This window comes from Oncorhynchus mykiss, chromosome 9, assembly GCF_013265735.2.
Source record: "Oncorhynchus mykiss isolate Arlee chromosome 9, USDA_OmykA_1.1, whole genome shotgun sequence".
NCBI lineage: Eukaryota > Metazoa > Chordata > Actinopteri > Salmoniformes > Salmonidae > Oncorhynchus > Oncorhynchus mykiss.
Genome location: NC_048573.1, coordinates 70824765 through 70842566, shown reverse-complemented (window position 1 = coordinate 70842566; position 17802 = coordinate 70824765). Strand labels below are relative to the sequence as shown.

The 17802-nt window shown below is 40.9% G+C and overlaps 2 protein-coding genes across 3 annotated transcripts in view; one reads left to right on the top strand and one right to left on the bottom strand.

Annotated features, from left to right (window-relative positions):
• Nucleotides 1–3726: 3726 nt before the first annotated feature.
• On the top strand, nt 3727–12191 carry LOC110533038 (LHFPL tetraspan subfamily member 5 protein-like). Its single transcript, XM_021617163.2, has 4 exons — nt 3727–4838; nt 6433–6603; nt 11200–11436; nt 11607–12191. The coding sequence occupies exons 1-4, from the start codon at nt 4562–4564 to the stop codon at nt 11615–11617; spliced, it is 696 nt and encodes a 231-aa protein (XP_021472838.1). The 5' UTR covers nt 3727–4561; the 3' UTR covers nt 11618–12191.
• A 903-nt stretch (nt 12192–13094) lies between these two features.
• The window catches only part of LOC110532780 (SRSF protein kinase 3), a 29289-nt gene continuing 24581 nt past the window's right edge, over nt 13095–17802 (bottom strand). The window contains exons 14-15 of one of the 2 annotated variants that reach the window (XM_036988899.1): nt 15458–15550; nt 13095–14839 (exon numbers count right to left, since the gene is read on the bottom strand). In XM_036988899.1, the coding sequence (XP_036844794.1) occupies nt 14652–14839; nt 15458–15550 (281 nt within the window). In that variant the 3' untranslated portion in view covers nt 13095–14651. The remainder of the gene's footprint in view (nt 14840–15457; nt 15551–17802) is intronic. The other variant, XM_036988900.1, reaches the window with a different exon arrangement.

The window sequence follows — 17802 nt, the reverse complement described above, 5'->3', positions numbered from 1 at the left end:
AGCAGAGGCTTCTTCCATGATGTTCTCCCATGAACACCATTCTTGTTTAGTGTTTTACGTACTGTAGACTCATCAACAGAGATGTTAGCATCTTCCAGAGATTTCTGTAAGTCTTTAGCTGACACTCTAGGATTCTTCTTAACCTCATTGAGCATTCTGCTTTGTGCTGTCATCTTTGCAGGATGGCCTCTCCTAGGGAGAGTAGCAACAGTGCTGAAATTTCTCCATTTAAAGACAATTTGTCTTTCTGTGGACTGATGAACATCAAGGCTTTTAGAGATACTTTCGTAACCCTTTCCAGCTTCATGCAATGCATCAATTCTTCATCGTAGGTCTTCTGAGATCTCTTTTGTTTGAGGCATGGTTCACATCAGGCAATACTTCTTGTGAATAGCAACTCAAATTTTGTGAGTGTTTTTTATAGGGCAGGGCAGCTCTAACCAACATCTCCAATCTCGTCTCATTGATTGGACTCCAGGTTAGCTGACTCCTGACTACAATTAGCTTTTGGAGAAGTCATTAGCCTCTAGGGGGCTCACATACTTTTTCTTGCCACTGTAGTTTTGTGCTAACAAAATAAGGGCTTAAACATGTGTCCAAAAAAAACCCACATCAAAACCTTATTCCTTATGATTTATTTCTGGACTGTCTGTGTTGCCATTTATGAATGTGTTATTCAATGTGCTTCTATGGGCTGTAGTAGTAAAGGCCTCATTCTATACTTTATCAAATCATTATTTTAATATTTGTTTTACACCTACAGGGGTCCTAAAATTCTAAATTTGAATAACTAAATGATGGATGGAATGACCATCTTAAAACAATTCCATATGTTAGTTTAGTTGAACAATAGTAAATGTATCGTTAAATCTTGTCATTTTGGTTACATTTAATTTATGTAACTGCATTTATTAATCACAGTCGTTTACCGTTCTCATTCTCAGAGTGGAAACGTTGTTTGCAGAGTTCACAACTTGCTACACTTGGGAGAAACACGATTTTTGGTTTCATGCCATAACCATCAAATCAAATCAAATGTATTTATATAGCCCTTCTTACATCAGCTGATATCTCAAAGTGCTGTACAGAAACCCAGCCTAAAACCCCAAACAGCAAGCAATGCAGGTGTAGAAGCATCATTTACGAGTTTTATATAAATACATGTTTGTGGTGCTCCATGTGAACAAAGAGCACGTGTCTGTTTGTTCTGTCCTGTTAATGTTGAGGGAGCCTGAGCACACATAGAAGTACTTTCTTCTCCGCAGAATGTAGGAAAGTCAACTCTTGTCTGTTTTTTTAGTATCCATTGCGAATGATAATATAGCCTATTAAAACTATAGTTCCTCACAGTAAGTTATTTAAAAAATATATTTCCTACAATCTCCCCATCAATAACCAACTAGCCTCGGTGTGGAAGAGCTAAATATAATGATCTGATGATCCCATATAACCAGTGGAAATTTCTTCAAATACCTGAACACTTTTTCCCTTGTGCAAAAAGAGCTGTCTGTCCCGAGCTCAGTGGCACGTTGATAAGTTAGTTGATAAGGCTAGTTGATAAGGCTAGTTGATAAGGCTAGTTGATAGATGTTGATAAGGCTAGTTGATAAGGCTAGTTGATAGATGTTGATAAGGCTAGTTGATACGGCTAGTTGATAAGATGTTGCAAGATCGCTGGCGAAAGCTTCCGGACAGACACGATTGATTGATTTGATACAAATGTTGCATTTCACTATAATGATTAGCTCAAGACAGATAGAAGTGGAGGCAGAGAGGCGGAGTAGAGAGTTCAATGTGATTGAAAGAAACAGAGTTGATCATCATATTTTCTACTGTTTTTATTTGTCAGCATTATGTAGGCCTATTTTTTTTTTTTACATAGTTAGCTATTAAAATTATAGGCCTACTGCTGGAATGGTCTATAGGATATGAGTTCCTATAGGATATGAGTTCCTATAGGATATGCGCTCATTTCTTTAGCCGCCAATGATCACAGTGAATCAGAGCGTTGGGCCAGTAACCGAAAGGTTGCTGGATCGAATCCCAGAGCTGATAAGGTAAAAAATCTGTCGTTCTGCCCCAGAGCAAGGCAGTTAACCCACTGTTCCCCTGGGCACCGAAGACGTGGATGCTGATTAAGGCAGCCCCCCCCGCACCTTTCTGATTCAGAGGGGTTGGGTTAAATGCGGAAGACACATTTCAGTTGACGAGGTATTCTCATTTCCATATAGCAGAGGCTGGTGCTCTCGAATTAGTAGAGTTTACTTTTTGATGTTTATCATTTTAATTGACTGACAGGGACCCTAAAAAAATTATTGGAACATTAAGTAAATTGTTTTCAATATTAAATTATGAAAGTATCATCAATAATATAATATTGTATTTACAATGTACTAATAAAACAGTTTAAAACGGTTTATTTTTATTTTCTTGTTTTTGGCAAAACGTAAACTTCAACAATCGACAAGGCTGTAGTGGAGCAGGTTGAGAGCTTAAAGTTCCTTGGTGTTCACATCACCAACAAACTAGAATGGTTCAAACACACCAAGACAGTCGTGAAGAGGGAACGACAATACCTATTCCCCCTCGGGAAACTAAAAAGATTTGGCATGGGTCTGGAGATCCTCAAAAGGTTCTACAGCTGCAACATCTGCAACATCGAGAGCATGGTTGCATCACTGCCTGGTATGGCAATTGCTCGGCCACCGACCGCAAGGAACTACACAGGGTAATGCGTATGGCCCAATACATCACTGTGGCTAAACTGCCTGCCATCCAGGACCTCTACACTATGCGGTGTCAGAGGAAGGCCCTAAAAATTGTCAAAGACCCCAGCCACCACTCTCTACTACCGCATGGCAAAACAGTACCGGAGTGCCAAGTCTAGGACAAAAAAGCTTCTCAACAGTTTTTACCCCCAAGCCATAAGACTCCTGAACAGGTAATCAAATGGCTCCCTGGACTATTTGTATTTAGAATTGTTGCTTAATTATAATTATAAAAGCACATGTTTTACTCCAGCAGCAACCAGCTGAGGATCTGCAGGAGAAATCCCTTTCAAAATATGCTGTGCTTGTGTGATAGTTGTGTTGGATAAATAAGATACATTACAACTAACGAAAATACACACAGGCCAATTTAATTCCACACGATTATGCAAATTAACCTATAAACCGATACGCGCGAGATTCAAATGTATTTACATCCACTGGTATTTTCGTATTTTTTTAAATATATATTTCTCCCGGTCATTTTGACCGGAAACAGTTTTATTTATCAGCTTTTCATTTAAAAAAAAAAAACAGCAATTGTCGGCTAATGGAAACCATGGGCCAGAGCTATATAATGTTTCTACAGTATTTAGCTATGCCTTGTGCTAGTATCGTGTGACTCCAATGTGACATGCCAGTAAACTCTGTACATTTACACCAGGGGAGAATGACTGCCCCCTCTCCCGAGAATGACTGCCCCCTCTCATTGAAGCAAGTTCAAGGCCGACCGCGGTACTGCAGAAAACATGATCGGGAATGGAGAAATGGCAATCTTCGTGGTGAATCTTCACTTGAAACGATTATTTTAAAAATTGCACACAGAAAAGTTCTAAGGATAATTTAGTTGCTGTCGGCGTTCAACTTAAGTTACTCAATTAGAGGGGGCAGCACTGAGAATTCACATCCTGGAGAACCTCAAACTGCGGGTATTATGTCTCCATGAGATGTCATCTTAACCGATTTAATTAGGCTTTAATGCGCTATTGAGTCTTCAAATAGAAAGGAATGGTGCTAAGTGATGGATGTATTTGTACTTAAATGTTACCCAGAAACGATTTGATATTGAGATAAAAACGGCTGCATTGGACATTTAATATTGTAACAAAGCTATGTTGTGTTATTAAAAACAACTACTTCTTGAGTTTGTGAACAATGTTGAGGTTAAAACATCACATTGGAGAATTGTCCCGTTAGTCAACAGCCTTATAAATAAATCAAATGATTAACACGTAGCTAGATGTATCTGGTTCCACTAAGCAACGTGGTCCATCACTCCTAACGTCTCTCATCTCCTTACCTTGAATAATTCAACATATCACACCATTACTGGCACGGTTTGATTCCAACACCTTAGGAGACACACCAACTCTTAACAAGTGGTATCTGTCTGCTGCTACAGAGCACTGATCTTCTCACGGACTTCAAGGCAAAGTAAAACAAAGACAATGATCTGAGCGCTCAGTGGGTCTTGTATTAGAAAATATTTGTTTTGTGGACTTACATCTTCCTTTTATACATTCAGTTATAATTCTATATGACAAGTTCATCTGGATCCTTGGAAGTGTCTGGCAGACGACCAAGCGGAGCGTTCACTGAAAACAAGTTGGCATTGAAGAGAAACTCAAACCGACAGTAACTGACAGTAAACCCTGAGAAGTATCTCACCTGAAAGCTTCATGCTCATACTCTCTGCTGACTCAAAACGGGTGACTTTCTGGTGACTCGAGAAGAGTTATCTGCGCATCTTCCACGTCTTCACCCTCACCACCCTCTATTTCCTCGTCAACAAGATGTCAACAACAGAGAAAGTTGAGACCAAATCAAAAAGTGAGAAAATGCTCCCTGCGCAGGAGGCGGCCAAAATCTATCACACCAACTACGTCAGGAACGCGCGAGCCGTCGGCGTACTGTGGGCGATATTCACCATCTGCTTTTCCATCATAGAAATGGTGGTGTTCATCCAACCGTACTGGATCGGGGACAGCGTCAACACCCCGCAGGCCGGATACTTCGGCCTGTTTCACTACTGTATCGGCAACGCGCTGACCTCGGAGCTCATCTGTAAAGGCAAGGCACTTAAAGGGCCAAGCTGCAGTTGCTACATCCATTTTTGGACATAAAAATAAGTGATACGAACCCGTTGATTCTTGAAGAATATAACTTATGAGCTTAGTTAAGCTTAGTTAAACTATTGTACCTCATCAGAACCCAAACTATAAGATTGTTTTACTTCAAATGTTTGTAATCAAAGTACATGTAATCAATCACTGTACAGCCTCAAGGTATGGTTACAAATATTATTTTGATATCATGGATGGTCAGTCCTTGCATCCATAGCTCTGTCTATACATTTGAGAGTGGTCAAATTTCTCCAGCCCCATCCCTCTGATTTTTACCGAAAGGAGTCGCTTTGCATTTGTTTCAACAGCAGATTGCCCCTTTAAAGAGTCACTTTACACAATAACTATCTTTTAGTATTTTGTTCATTAGTCCACAGTTGACACAATGTCAGCAGTTCATTCTTCAGTACAGAGTAAAAACTGTGATGAGAATGAAAAAACGCATCCCCTTGAACCATTGTTCTAATCACTAAACTGCTTAATGGGCCGCTCTTCTGCTCCAGCCTCTCCAACCCACAGAGATCCTATACTAATAACATGATGTCATCTTCTGCTCCAGCCTCTCCAACCCACAGAGATCCTATACTAATAACATGATGTCATCTTCTGCTCCAGCCTCTCCAACCCACAGAGATCCTATACTAATAATACAATGTCATCTTCTGCTCCAGCCTCTCCAACCCACAGAGATCCTATACTAATAACACGATGTCATCTTCTGCTCCAGCCTCTCCAACCCACAGAGATCCTATACTAATAGCATGATGTCATCTTCTGCTCCAGCCTCTCCAACCCACAGAGATCCTATACTAATAGCATGATGTCATCTTCTGCTCCAGCCTCTCCAACCCACAGAGATCCTATACTAATAACATGATGTCATCTTCTGCTCCAGCCTCTCCAACCCACAGAGATCCTATACTAATAGCATGGTGTCATCTTCTGCTCCAGCCTCTCCAACCCACAGAGATCCTATACTAATAATATGATGTCATCTTCTGCTCCAGCCTCTCCAACCCACAGAGATCCTATACTAATAGCATGATGTCATCTTCTGCTCCAGCCTCTCCAACCCACAGAGATCCTATACTAATAACATGATGTCATCTTCTGCTCCAGCCTCTCCAACCCACAGAGATCCAATACTAATAACATGATGTCATCTTCTGCTACAGCCTCTCCAACCCACAGAGATCCTATACTAATAATATGATGTCATCTTCTGCTCCAGCCTCTCCAACCCACAGAGATCCTATACTAATAATATGATGTCATCTTCTGCTCCAGCCTCTCCAACCCACAGATACCCTATACTAATAATATGATGTCATCTTCTGCTCCAGCTTCTCCAACCCACAGATACCCTATACTAATAATATGATGTCATCTTCTGCTCCAACCTCTCTGTATGTGTAGGCTATTCTGTGTGTCTTTCGGAGGGGTTTGAATAACGCAGAAGACAGAAGAAGAAGAAGAAGATGTTTCATTGGACATCAGAGATCATTGCAGTAATCTTCTTCTCTTCCTCCTCCTTCATAAAGGAAGTGCCTTGGACTTTGCTTCCATCCCGTCCCCAGCCTTTAGGACAGCCCTCTTCTTCGTGGGTACATCCATGCTGCTGATAGTGGGCTGTATGGTCTGTTTCACTCTGTTCTGGTTTTGCAACACCGGGAGCGTCTACAAGATCTGTGGGTGGATGCAGTTTGCATCAGGTGAGATTACAAGGCATTCTCTAACCTAACTAACTTGTTCATTTTAATGTATAGTGTGTCCTGTGTTTGGTGAGACACCATGTACATCCAGGAGTGGACCTAGGGGAGATTGGGGGAGATTGGGGAGGGGTCCACCTCTTTATCCAGCCTCTAGGCAACCTTGGCTCACAAACAGCCATACGGTATGTACAGTCATACCGGCCTCTGGTTGTAGTTGTCATCCCCGTTGTCCAGGAGAGTTGACAAACCTATCGTGTACAGTCATGTGACTCCCCAGTGACATCTCCTCTTTCAGAGGTGGCTTGGGTCCAGTGCTATTGTCAGCAGGTGACAACAACACTGTGGACGCCAGCCCAAAGGGGTTCTGTTTGAGTCCAGATTCTGACACCTACGTTCAAGCCTACCTTCAGGGGGTAGATGGATTACATGGAACATGATACATGTGATGTTTTGTCTCTCAGTGCAAGTCTATATCAGTACGAAAGCCTCCGTACATACTCAGGTTTTACGCCTGCCTGCCTGCCTGCCTGCCTGCCTGCCTGCCTGCCTGCCCGCCCGCCCGCCCGCCCGCCTGCCTGCCTGCACATATTACCTCAATCATTCACTGTATTTCTATACATTCACCTCCCTATGTATTCAGACAGTAAATTGTAAATGTGTCTCTATACTCCAGCATTTTGGATTTGAGATCAAATGTTTCATATGAGGCGCTAGTACAGAATATCACCTTTTATTTTGAGGATTTTTTTCATACATATCTGTTAAAACGTTTAGAAATAAAAACACTTTATGTACTCTGTCCATCTTGATAACAGTCATGTATAGTCTCTTCACTCTGTCCATCTTGATAACAGTCATGTATAGTCTCTTCACTCTGTCCATCTTGATAACAGTCATGTATAGTCTCTTCACTCTGTCCATCTTGATAACAGTCATGTATAGTCTCTTCACTCTGTCCATCTTGATAACAGTCATGTATAGTCTCTTCACTCTGTCCATCTTGATAACAGTCATGTATAGTCTCTTCACTCTGTCCATCTTGATAATAGTCATGTATAGTCTCTTCACTCTGTCCATCTTGATAATAGTCATGTATAGTCTCTTCACTCTGTCCATCTTGATAACAGTCATGTATAGTCTCTTCACTCTGTCCATCTTGATAACAGTCATGTATAGTCTCTTCACTCTGTCCATCTTGATAACAGTCATGTATAGTCTCTTCACTCTGTCCATCTTGATAACAGTCATGTATAGTCTCTTCACTCTGTCCATCTTGATAACAGTCATGTATAGTCTCTTCACTCTGTCCATCTTGATAACAGTCATGTATAGTCTCTTCACTCTGTCCATCTTGATAATAGTCATGTATAGTCTCTTCACTCTGTCCATCTTGATAACAGTCATGTATAGTCTCTTCACTCTGTCCATCTTGATAACAGTCATGTATAGTCTCTTCACTCTGTCCATCTTGATAACAGTCATGTATAGTCTCTTCACTCTGTCCATCTTGATAACAGTCATGTATAGTCTCTTCACTCTGTCCATCTTGATAACAGTCATGTATAGTCTCTTCACTCTGTCCATCTTGATAACAGTCATGTATAGTCTCTTCACTCTGTCCATCTTGATAACAGTCATGTATAGTCTCTTCACTCTGTCCAGCTTGATAACAGTCATGTATAGTCTCTTCACTCTGTCCATCTTGATAACAGTCATGTATAGTCTCTTCACTCTGTCCATCTTGATAACAGTCATGTATAGTCTCTTCACTCTGTCCATCTTGATAACAGTCATGTATAGTCTCTTCACTCTGTCCAGCTTGATAACAGTCATGTATAGTCTCTTCACTCTGTCCATCTTGATAACAGTCATGTATAGTCTCTTCACTCTGTCCATCTTGATAACAGTCATGTATAGTCTCTTCACTCTGTCCATCTTGATAATAGTCATGTATAGTCTCTTCACTCTGTCCATCTTGATAACAGTCATGTATAGTCTCTTCACTCTGTCCATCTTGATAACAGTCATGTATAGTCTCTTCACTCTGTCCATCTTGATAACAGTCATGTATAGTCTCTTCACTCTGTCCATCTTGATAACAGTCATGTATAGTCTCTTCACTCTGTCCATCTTGATAACAGTCATGTATAGTCTCTTCACTCTGTCCATCTTGATAACAGTCATGTATAGTCTCTTCACTCTGTCCATCTTGATAACAGTCATGTATAGTCTCTTCACTCTGTCCATCTTGATAATAGTCATGTATAGTCTCTTCACTCTGTCCAGCTTGATAACAGTCATGTATAGTCTCTTCACTCTGTCCATCTTGATAATAGTCATGTATAGTCTCTTCACTCTGTCCATCTTGATAATAGTCATGTATAGTCTCTTCACTCTGTCCATCTTGATAACAGTCATGTATAGTCTCTTCACTCTGTCCATCTTGATAATAGTCATGTATAGTCTCTTCACTCTGTCCAGCTTGATAACAGTCATGTATAGTCTCTTCACTCTGTCCAGCTTGATAATAGTCATGTATAGTCTCTTCACTCTGTCCAGCTTGATAACAGTCATGTATAGTCTCTTCACTCTGTCCATCTTGATAATAGTCATGTATAGTCTCTTCACTCTGTCCATCTTGATAATAGTCATGTATAGTCTCTTCACTCTGTCCAGCTTGATAACAGTCATGTATAGTCTCTTCACTCTGTCCATCTTGATAACAGTCATGTATAGTCTCTTCACTCTGTCCATCTTGATAACAGTCATGTATAGTCTCTTCACTCTGTCCATCTTGATAATAGTCATGTATAGTCTCTTCACTCTGTCCATCTTGATAACAGTCATGTATAGTCTCTTCACTCTGTCCATCTTGATAACAGTCATGTATAGTCTCTTCACTCTGTCCATCTTGATAACAGTCATGTATAGTCTCTTCACTCTGTCCATCTTGATAACAGTCATGTATAGTCTCTTCACTCTGTCCATCTTGATAATAGTCATGTATAGTCTCTTCACTCTGTCCATCTTGATAACAGTCATGTATAGTCTCTTCACTCTGTCCATCTTGATAACAGTCATGTATAGTCTCTTCACTCTGTCCATCTTGATAATAGTCATGTATAGTCTCTTCACTCTGTCCATCTTGATAACAGTCATGTATAGTCTCTTCACTCTGTCCATCTTGATAACAGTCATGTATAGTCTCTTCACTCTGTCCATCTTGATAACAGTCATGTATAGTCTCTTCACTCTGTCCATCTTGATAACAGTCATGTATAGTCTCTTCACTCTGTCCAGCTTGATAATAGTCATGTATAGTCTCTTCACTCTGTCCATCTTGATAACAGTCATGTATAGTCTCTTCACTCTGTCCATCTTGATAACAGTCATGTATAGTCTCTTCACTCTGTCCATCTTGATAACAGTCATGTATAGTCTCTTCACTCTGTCCATCTTGATAACAGTCATGTATAGTCTCTTCACTCTGTCCATCTTGATAACAGTCATGTATAGTCTCTTCACTCTGTCCATCTTGATAATAGTCATGTATAGTCTCTTCACTCTGTCCAGCTTGATAACAGTCATGTATAGTCTCTTCACTCTGTCCATCTTGATAATAGTCATGTATAGTCTCTTCACTCTGTCCATCTTGATAACAGTCATGTATAGTCTCTTCACTCTGTCCATCTTGATAATAGTCATGTATAGTCTCTTCACTCTGTCCATCTTGATAACAGTCATGTATAGTCTCTTCACTCTGTCCATCTTGATAACAGTCATGTATAGTCTCTTCACTCTGTCCATCTTGATAATAGTCATGTATAGTCTCTTCACTCTGTCCATCTTGATAACAGTCATGTATAGTCTCTTCACTCTGTCCATCTTGATAATAGTCATGTATAGTCTCTTCACTCTGTCCATCTTGATAATAGTCATGTATAGTCTCTTCACTCTGTCCATCTTGATAACAGTCATGTATAGTCTCTTCACTCTGTCCATCTTGATAATAGTCATGTATAGTCTCTTCACTCTGTCCATCTTGATAACAGTCATGTATAGTCTCTTCACTCTGTCCATCTTGATAACAGTCATGTATAGTCTCTTCACTCTGTCCATCTTGATAATAGTCATGTATAGTCTCTTCACTCTGTCCATCTTGATAATAGTCATGTATAGTCTCTTCACTCTGTCCATCTTGATAATAGTCATGTATAGTCTCTTCACTCTGTCCAGCTTGATAACAGTCATGTATAGTCTCTTCACTCTGTCCAGCTTGATAACAGTCATGTATAGTCTCTTCACTCTGTCCAGCTTGATAACAGTCATGTATAGTCTCTTCACTCTGTCCATCTTGATAACAGTCATGTATAGTCTCTTCACTCTGTCCATCTTGATAATAGTCATCCAAAAGTGATGGATAGAAAATTACACCATTTATAACAAATTTTGACTGTGAATATTTTCAAGTGCGGCCCTCCGGCCCATGGTGAAAATGAGTTTGGCACACCCTAACCATAATGGTAATGTCTGTCTGTCTGTCTGTCCGTCCGTCCGTCCGTCCGTCCGTCCGTCCGTCCGTCCCTCCCTCCCCAGCCATCCTGATGGTGATGGGCTGTATGATCTACCCTGACGGCTGGGACGCCCCAGAGGTGAAGAGGATGTGTGGCGAGAGGACAGACAAGTACACCCTGGGGAACTGTACGGTGAGGTGGGCCTACATCCTGGCCATGATCTGTGTCTTGGACTCTCTCATCCTTGCCTTCCTGGCCTTTACACTGGGTAACAGACAGGACAAACTGCTGCCGGATGACTTCGAAGTGGAGGGGCAAGGTGAGAGAATTAAAATTAGGTGATATTTGTTGTGCAAAGTAAATTTTTGGAGCATGGAGGGACACAGAAGAGTAAATGGCTTGGAGTGTGGGACACTGGGATTATCTCAAGACATCTCCCTACTTTTTAATTGATTTATCTAATTTTCATTCATCCTGTTTCCATTCCAGAAAAGCAATGAGGCGAGATGGAAGAACAATGCATCATTCTGGCACTCATGACTATCAGGCCGGGGATACGGCAAGGCCTCCACGGATAGTGTTTTTACAATATACACAAAAGGTTCCCTTTTCTCCAAAAACATGTTTTTTGGCTCATTATGTTAGAGGGCAGTTCTTTAGACTGTCCTGCCCCCAATGGCACCCTGTTTTCATTTGGTGTTTTGCCCTCTTTTCAGCCTTGGTAATTAAAGTTTTATTTTAATATTTTGGATGAATTAAATGTTTTCTGTAAACAGTAAGTGTACAATCCGTCAATACACATTTTACTTTCTGAATGAAATTCTAAAGTTTTCTGTTCCATGGTAAAAGTTCGTTGTACTTCTCGTGAAAAACCGTCCCATCAACAGTAGTTGGGCAAAGAATCAAGCTAGACAAGACGCTGAACTCATCATATGAAGACATTTTGTTTTAGTGCACAGTGTGGGGTGGTATACAATTTTAACGTGTCTTAAATTGACATTTCAAATATGTGTGATTAACCCTGACGGGCGAAACGGAGCTTGATGTACAGTTGAAGTGGGAAGTTTACATACATCTTAGCCAAATACATTTAAACTCAGTTTTTCACAATTCCTGACATTTAATCCTGGTAAAAATTCCCTGTTTTAGGTCAGTTCGGATTACAACTTTATTTTAAGAATGTGAAATGTCAGAATAATAGTAGAGAATGATTTATTTCAGCTTGTATTTCTTTCATCACATTCCCAGTGGGTCAGACGTTTACATACACTCAATTAGTATTAGGTAAATTGCCTTTAAATTGTTTAACTTGGGTAAAACGGTTTGTGTAGCCTTCCACAAGCTTCCCACAATAAGTTGGGTGAATTTTGGCCCATTCCTCCTGACAGAGCTGGTGTATCTGAGTCAGGTTTGTAGGCCTCCTTGCTCGCACACTTTTTCAGTTCTGCCCACAAATTTTCTATAGGATTGAGGTCAGGGCTTTGTGATGGCCACTCTAATACCTTGACTTTGTTATCCTTAAGCCATTTTGCCACAACTTTGGAAGTATGCTTGGGGTCATTGTCCATTGGGAAGACCCATTTGCAACCAAGCTTTAACTTTCTGACTGATGTCTTGAGATGTTGCTTCAATATATCCACATAATTTTCCACCCTCATGATGCCATCTATTTTGTCCCTCCTGCAGCAAAGCACCCCCACAATATGATCCCCGTCTTTCACGGTTGGGATGGTGTTCTTGGGCGTGCAAATCTCCCCCTTTTCCCTCCAAACATAATGATGGTCATTATGGTCAAACAGTTCTATTATTGTCACTGCAATATGCAAAGCTAATTTCTACTCTAAATTATATCCTCAGGTTCCTCTTAATATCCTCGGGTTCCTCCCCCCCCCCATATCTCCAAACCCTGACCATTAGATCACATCTTACGGACAAATAAAATACATTAACAGCTGACGGACGTTCACACAACAGAGCTTTCCCACTTCTTCCATATGCTTTATTGACACAGTACTACCCAGACATAGTAGTGTGCACCCTAAATGGCACCCTACATAGGGAAAAGGGTGCCATTTCAGCCACACACTACAATTGGTTAAAAACTGTACACAGCTGTAATATACAGAAAGGCAAATTCCTTGGTACAGTTATTTATATATATACACACATACAAACACACAGCCACACGTCATTTTATATATCTTTCCACAATTTCTCTTCTTTCGGGTGGTGTTCTTATGAACATATATTATTTAGTTAAACCCACAAAACCAGTCTCCCATTGGCTCAAAGTGAATATATGCAAAGTTAGTATTATAACAGATTTTGAAAATGGTTTTTAACTGGCTGATCTAAAAAAATAGCAAGACAGTCCTCCATTGTATTTATGGGTGGTGGGGACCTACAAATAGTTCAGTCAGAAAGGAGAGTAGAGTGCAACCTACGAGTCCGTTCATCTGCCCTATGTGCAACTTCCTAATACTACGCTTAATACAGACAAAATGCCTTACGGGTGAAGGAGTAACACAGAAGAACTCTTAAAGTGAACACAGACAGACATCAATGACGTTTTATCAGAGGAGAGAAAACGAGTGGTATCAAGTTATTTAACAGAAACAGGATTACAAAAGTGAAGGGAAGTTCATTGATCTTGATTTTTTTCCCCAGGTCTTTGTGCCGGTATAAAACGAAACAAGATGGTGGTGAGAGAGTCACAATAACAACAATTACAAACACAAGTCCTCATACAAGTGAGTAGTGTATGGAGCACAGAATTCTGGACCGCCAAAATGACCATAAACCAACGTTGCCTACAGGCTTATTTAAACACAATCAGTACAAAGGAAAGAAACACATACAAACGTAGACGCTCCTTGACGATAATAAGAACACAATGTAAGAAAACAAAACCAAAACAGAAATAAATAAGTCATCTCAGATATGGTTGAATTGGAAAGTGCTCTGTTGTTGCAACAAGTCTCTTGTGAGGGGTTTAATTTGCATCGCAGTGACCAGAGACGACCACTAGAGGGAATACATCCAGGGGTGTATTTAGGAAAATGAAAAGCTCATTTTACTTTTCACTCATTTAGCAGACACTTAGTCGCTCTGGATAAGCGTATCTGCTAAATGACAAAAAAAAATCCAAAACGTGACATTGAAGATAGAAACTGAATGAATAAAGTGGACCCAATTCCCAATTCTATTTGACAGATGATCGTATCTCTGTTCAACGCCATACATCTGAAGGTTCAGTAACTTTACATCCTCCTGAACATGGCCACATGGTTTTACATTGCAGTGGTTGGAAGGCTCCATTGGGGAGGGCAATCCAGGCCAAGGGGGTGCATTCAGCAGAACAAAACGTTCTGGAATGTTCTGATAGAAGTCTCTTAATGTAAAACATTAATGCCTCTATGACACGTAGAAAAGGGAATCATGTCACCTCTAGTCATGACAGTTATCTGCAACATTCCACAATGATTGCCTACTGAACAGGCATCGGGGTATTTTGATTTGCAGTACTGGAGGCTGTCACTGGGGGGCGATCCAGGGGTGGCGCAGGCAGTCCGCGGCCGTGGCCCTCTTCTCTGGTACCAGCTCCAGCATGGGGAGGAGGAAGTCGGCGAAACAATCAGTCTCCTCTTTGGGCCACTCATACTTATCCTGCAGCACCTCTAGTAACCCCCATGGCTTCAGCTTGGTGATGTGCTTCAGGTCACCTAGGAAAGAGAGCAGGTTTAGACACAGAGAGAGCACAGTCAGTCTCAGAAAGAGAGCAGGGTTAGACACAGAGACAGCACAGTCAGTCTCAGAAAGAGAGCAGGGTTAGACACAGAGAGAGCACAGTCAGTCTCAGAAAGAGAGCAGGGTTAGACACAGAGAGAGCACAGACAGTCTCAGAAAGAGAGCAGGGTTAGACACAGAGAGAGCACAGTCAGTCTCAGAAAGAGAGCAGGGTTAGACACAGAGAGAGCACAGTCAGTCTCAGAAAGAGAGCAGGGTTAGGTAGGTCAGTCAGACAGGGTTTCTCATCACACCACCATGACAGGGGGACATAACAATAACATAATCACAATGACAAAACTCCCCACCATGACACACACACACACACACACACACACCCAAGACTGTCATTAAAACATTATTTATTCTCTTGCTACACAACATTTAAGACCGTCATTCAGCAGTAAACCTGTGATTGTGATTTAACAGAATACCATTGAGCATAGAGGAACATCCAGAAAAACATTAAACATCACTATGAACAACACACACACACCAATGTTGACATTTACAACAATGGGGTGGACAGGTCTTCATTTAAAAAAAAACATTACCTTTCTTGGTGAAAAAATCCTTGGAATATTTCCCAGCCGTTATGAGTTTGCGTGGGACTTGCCCCAGCAGCTCAATGATCAATGCAATATGGTCTGACAAAATAAGAGTAAGAGAAGAGAGGGTGGGGTGGGGGGGGGGGGGGGGGGGGGGGGGGTGGAGGACACCAACAACATATTCATCAGACAGTGTTCCAGTCACAGGCCCACCCTGGGTGGAGGGGCGAGGGGGGGGTTGAGAGAGGGTCAGTCTGACAGCACTTAGAAGAACCCATCATTACTTTTGTGGTGTCCAATCCCTTTTAAACCCACTGAAAACGAAGTACAGGGGTCAATCAGTTTAAATTCAATTACTTTTTGACAGCATACGTTTAGATTTAAACATGTTTGCCTATGAAAGAAGTGGTTAGAAAGTCACTTTTTGGACCCTAATGCCAAAACATTCAGGATATAAAAATATATATATTTTTTAAAAGGTATCATTTAACGACAATTAGCTATAAAAAAATGGTAAACTCCATAATTATTTAGCCTATTCGCATATGTTGTAGTTTAGACCACATTCCACATAATCGGAGGTTGTGCCCACCATCGGTTGAGACACAACATTTTGAATTCAATTAGGTAGTTGCCATGACGCCCTGGCAGCAGTGTCCTCTAGACAGAGAGTGCCTGTAAGTTGTTACATATTTAGTTATTTTAAAAGGGGGATTTTAAACGTTTTTGGAACTAACATTTTTGTTTTTGATCATTTGTTTTTATTGCAAATATCTGGTGGTTTTGAGTCATGGATTTGCAGATTGACTGACAGGTCAACTCCTTTTTGCCTTGGCTAGGTTGGAATCCTAAAAGGCTGCTTCCTAAAGGCTGCTTCCTAAAGGCTGCTTCCTAAAGGCTGCTTCCTAAAGGCTGCTTCCTAAAGGCTGCTTCCTAAAGGCTGCTTCCTAAAGGCTGCTTCCTAAAGGCTGCTTCCTAAAGGTTGCTTCCTAAAGGTTGCTTCCTAAAGGCTGCTTCCTAAAGATTCAAACCTTCTCAAACAGCCCAATTCATTCTCTTAGAGGAGGTGCTCCCACAACAATGTCATTTGTACCACATGGAGGTTAAAGTATTGGATCCGTCACACACGCATCACACTAATCAAGCATTAAGCGACACCCGCAATAGCATCTGCTAAATCACATGTATGTGACCAATTAAAATACAATTTGATCCCAGTCCACTACATTTTCACGCTTGTTTACTATTATATGAAAGCAAGCTTTGCTTTAGACTTACAAGACCATCATGTTTGATTGAGTGAGCTGTTTTGTATTGTACTAACGTGGTGCCTGACTAGTTCGTTAAGCCTTTATTTGGCAATGTCATTGAGAAACATATATATTTCCATAAAACAACGTTGGGTCAGTAGGTGCCCAACATCACATCAAGGGGTGGCCTGTTAAGATACAGTCCCTCATACAGAGGTCTATAGAGCCTGAGAACGTCTGGATTGTCTTAGCAATTGTTATAAACAAGCTTCAAATGAAAACCGTGATGACTGCATTAAAATACGGTAGCTTGCATTGGCCAATATATTTAAATGATATTGGCATCCATTTTATGTTCAATCAATAGAGTTCTGTTTTGCTAATTGTAGGATACTGTCAATTGTTTTTGCACCAATTTCTTGATATGTAGGCCCTAACACATGCACAATGTGTCAAATATTTGCTTTGGTGCATAGCCTAAGCATTAAAATAAGCCGCCTCAATATTTGCCAATTGGTGATGTTTTCTCACGAGGATCTGATCCATGATCAGTATCTAAAATGTTAAGGAAAGATTTGAATGGAGAACGTTGAACAGAGAGCAACACTGCCTTTCTTTCAAACCAGTACAGACACATAAGCTCTAACGACGTGCTCATGGAAAGTTCTCCCTATGTGGTGTTTTGGGGAAACGCGTGAGAGTTCGTCGGACGTTATTGAAATGCTGAATCGTTAATTTCTTTAAAATTTAAAAACGCTCGAGTTCCATCGCTATCGGGAAACCGGGCACTGGGTATTAATTCGTTAGGCTATTTGCATTTATGCAAAACATATGGATTCTCCCTTTTAAAAAAAGGAGAGGGGGGTGAATATCAACAGCTGCTTTGCATTATGAACATACCAGTTCCTGTGACTCAAAGTACTGAATACGTGAGAACCCCAGATCCTCCCTCAAGTTATTTGCTTGTTGATGGTTATTTCGTATTACGGGGACATCTTTTGGACTTATTTGTTTTGGTGCGGTCCGGACTGGCCTTGATGTAGAAGTGCACGGACGGGATATTCCCCAAAAACACGCCACTTTGATACAAGTGACTTTTCG

Bases quoted from the DNA above. Each gene is read 5' to 3' on its own strand.
- LOC110533038 (XM_021617163.2), top strand. From the start codon at position 4,562: ATGTCAACAACAGAGAAAGTTGAGACCAAATCAAAAAGTGAGAAAATG. The intron at 4,839-6,432 runs GCAAGGCACTTA...TCCTTCATAAAG, and splicing joins CTCGGAGCTCATCTGTAAAG to GAAGTGCCTTGGACTTTGCT. The intron at 6,604-11,199 runs GTGAGATTACAA...CTCCCTCCCCAG, and splicing joins GTGGATGCAGTTTGCATCAG to CCATCCTGATGGTGATGGGC.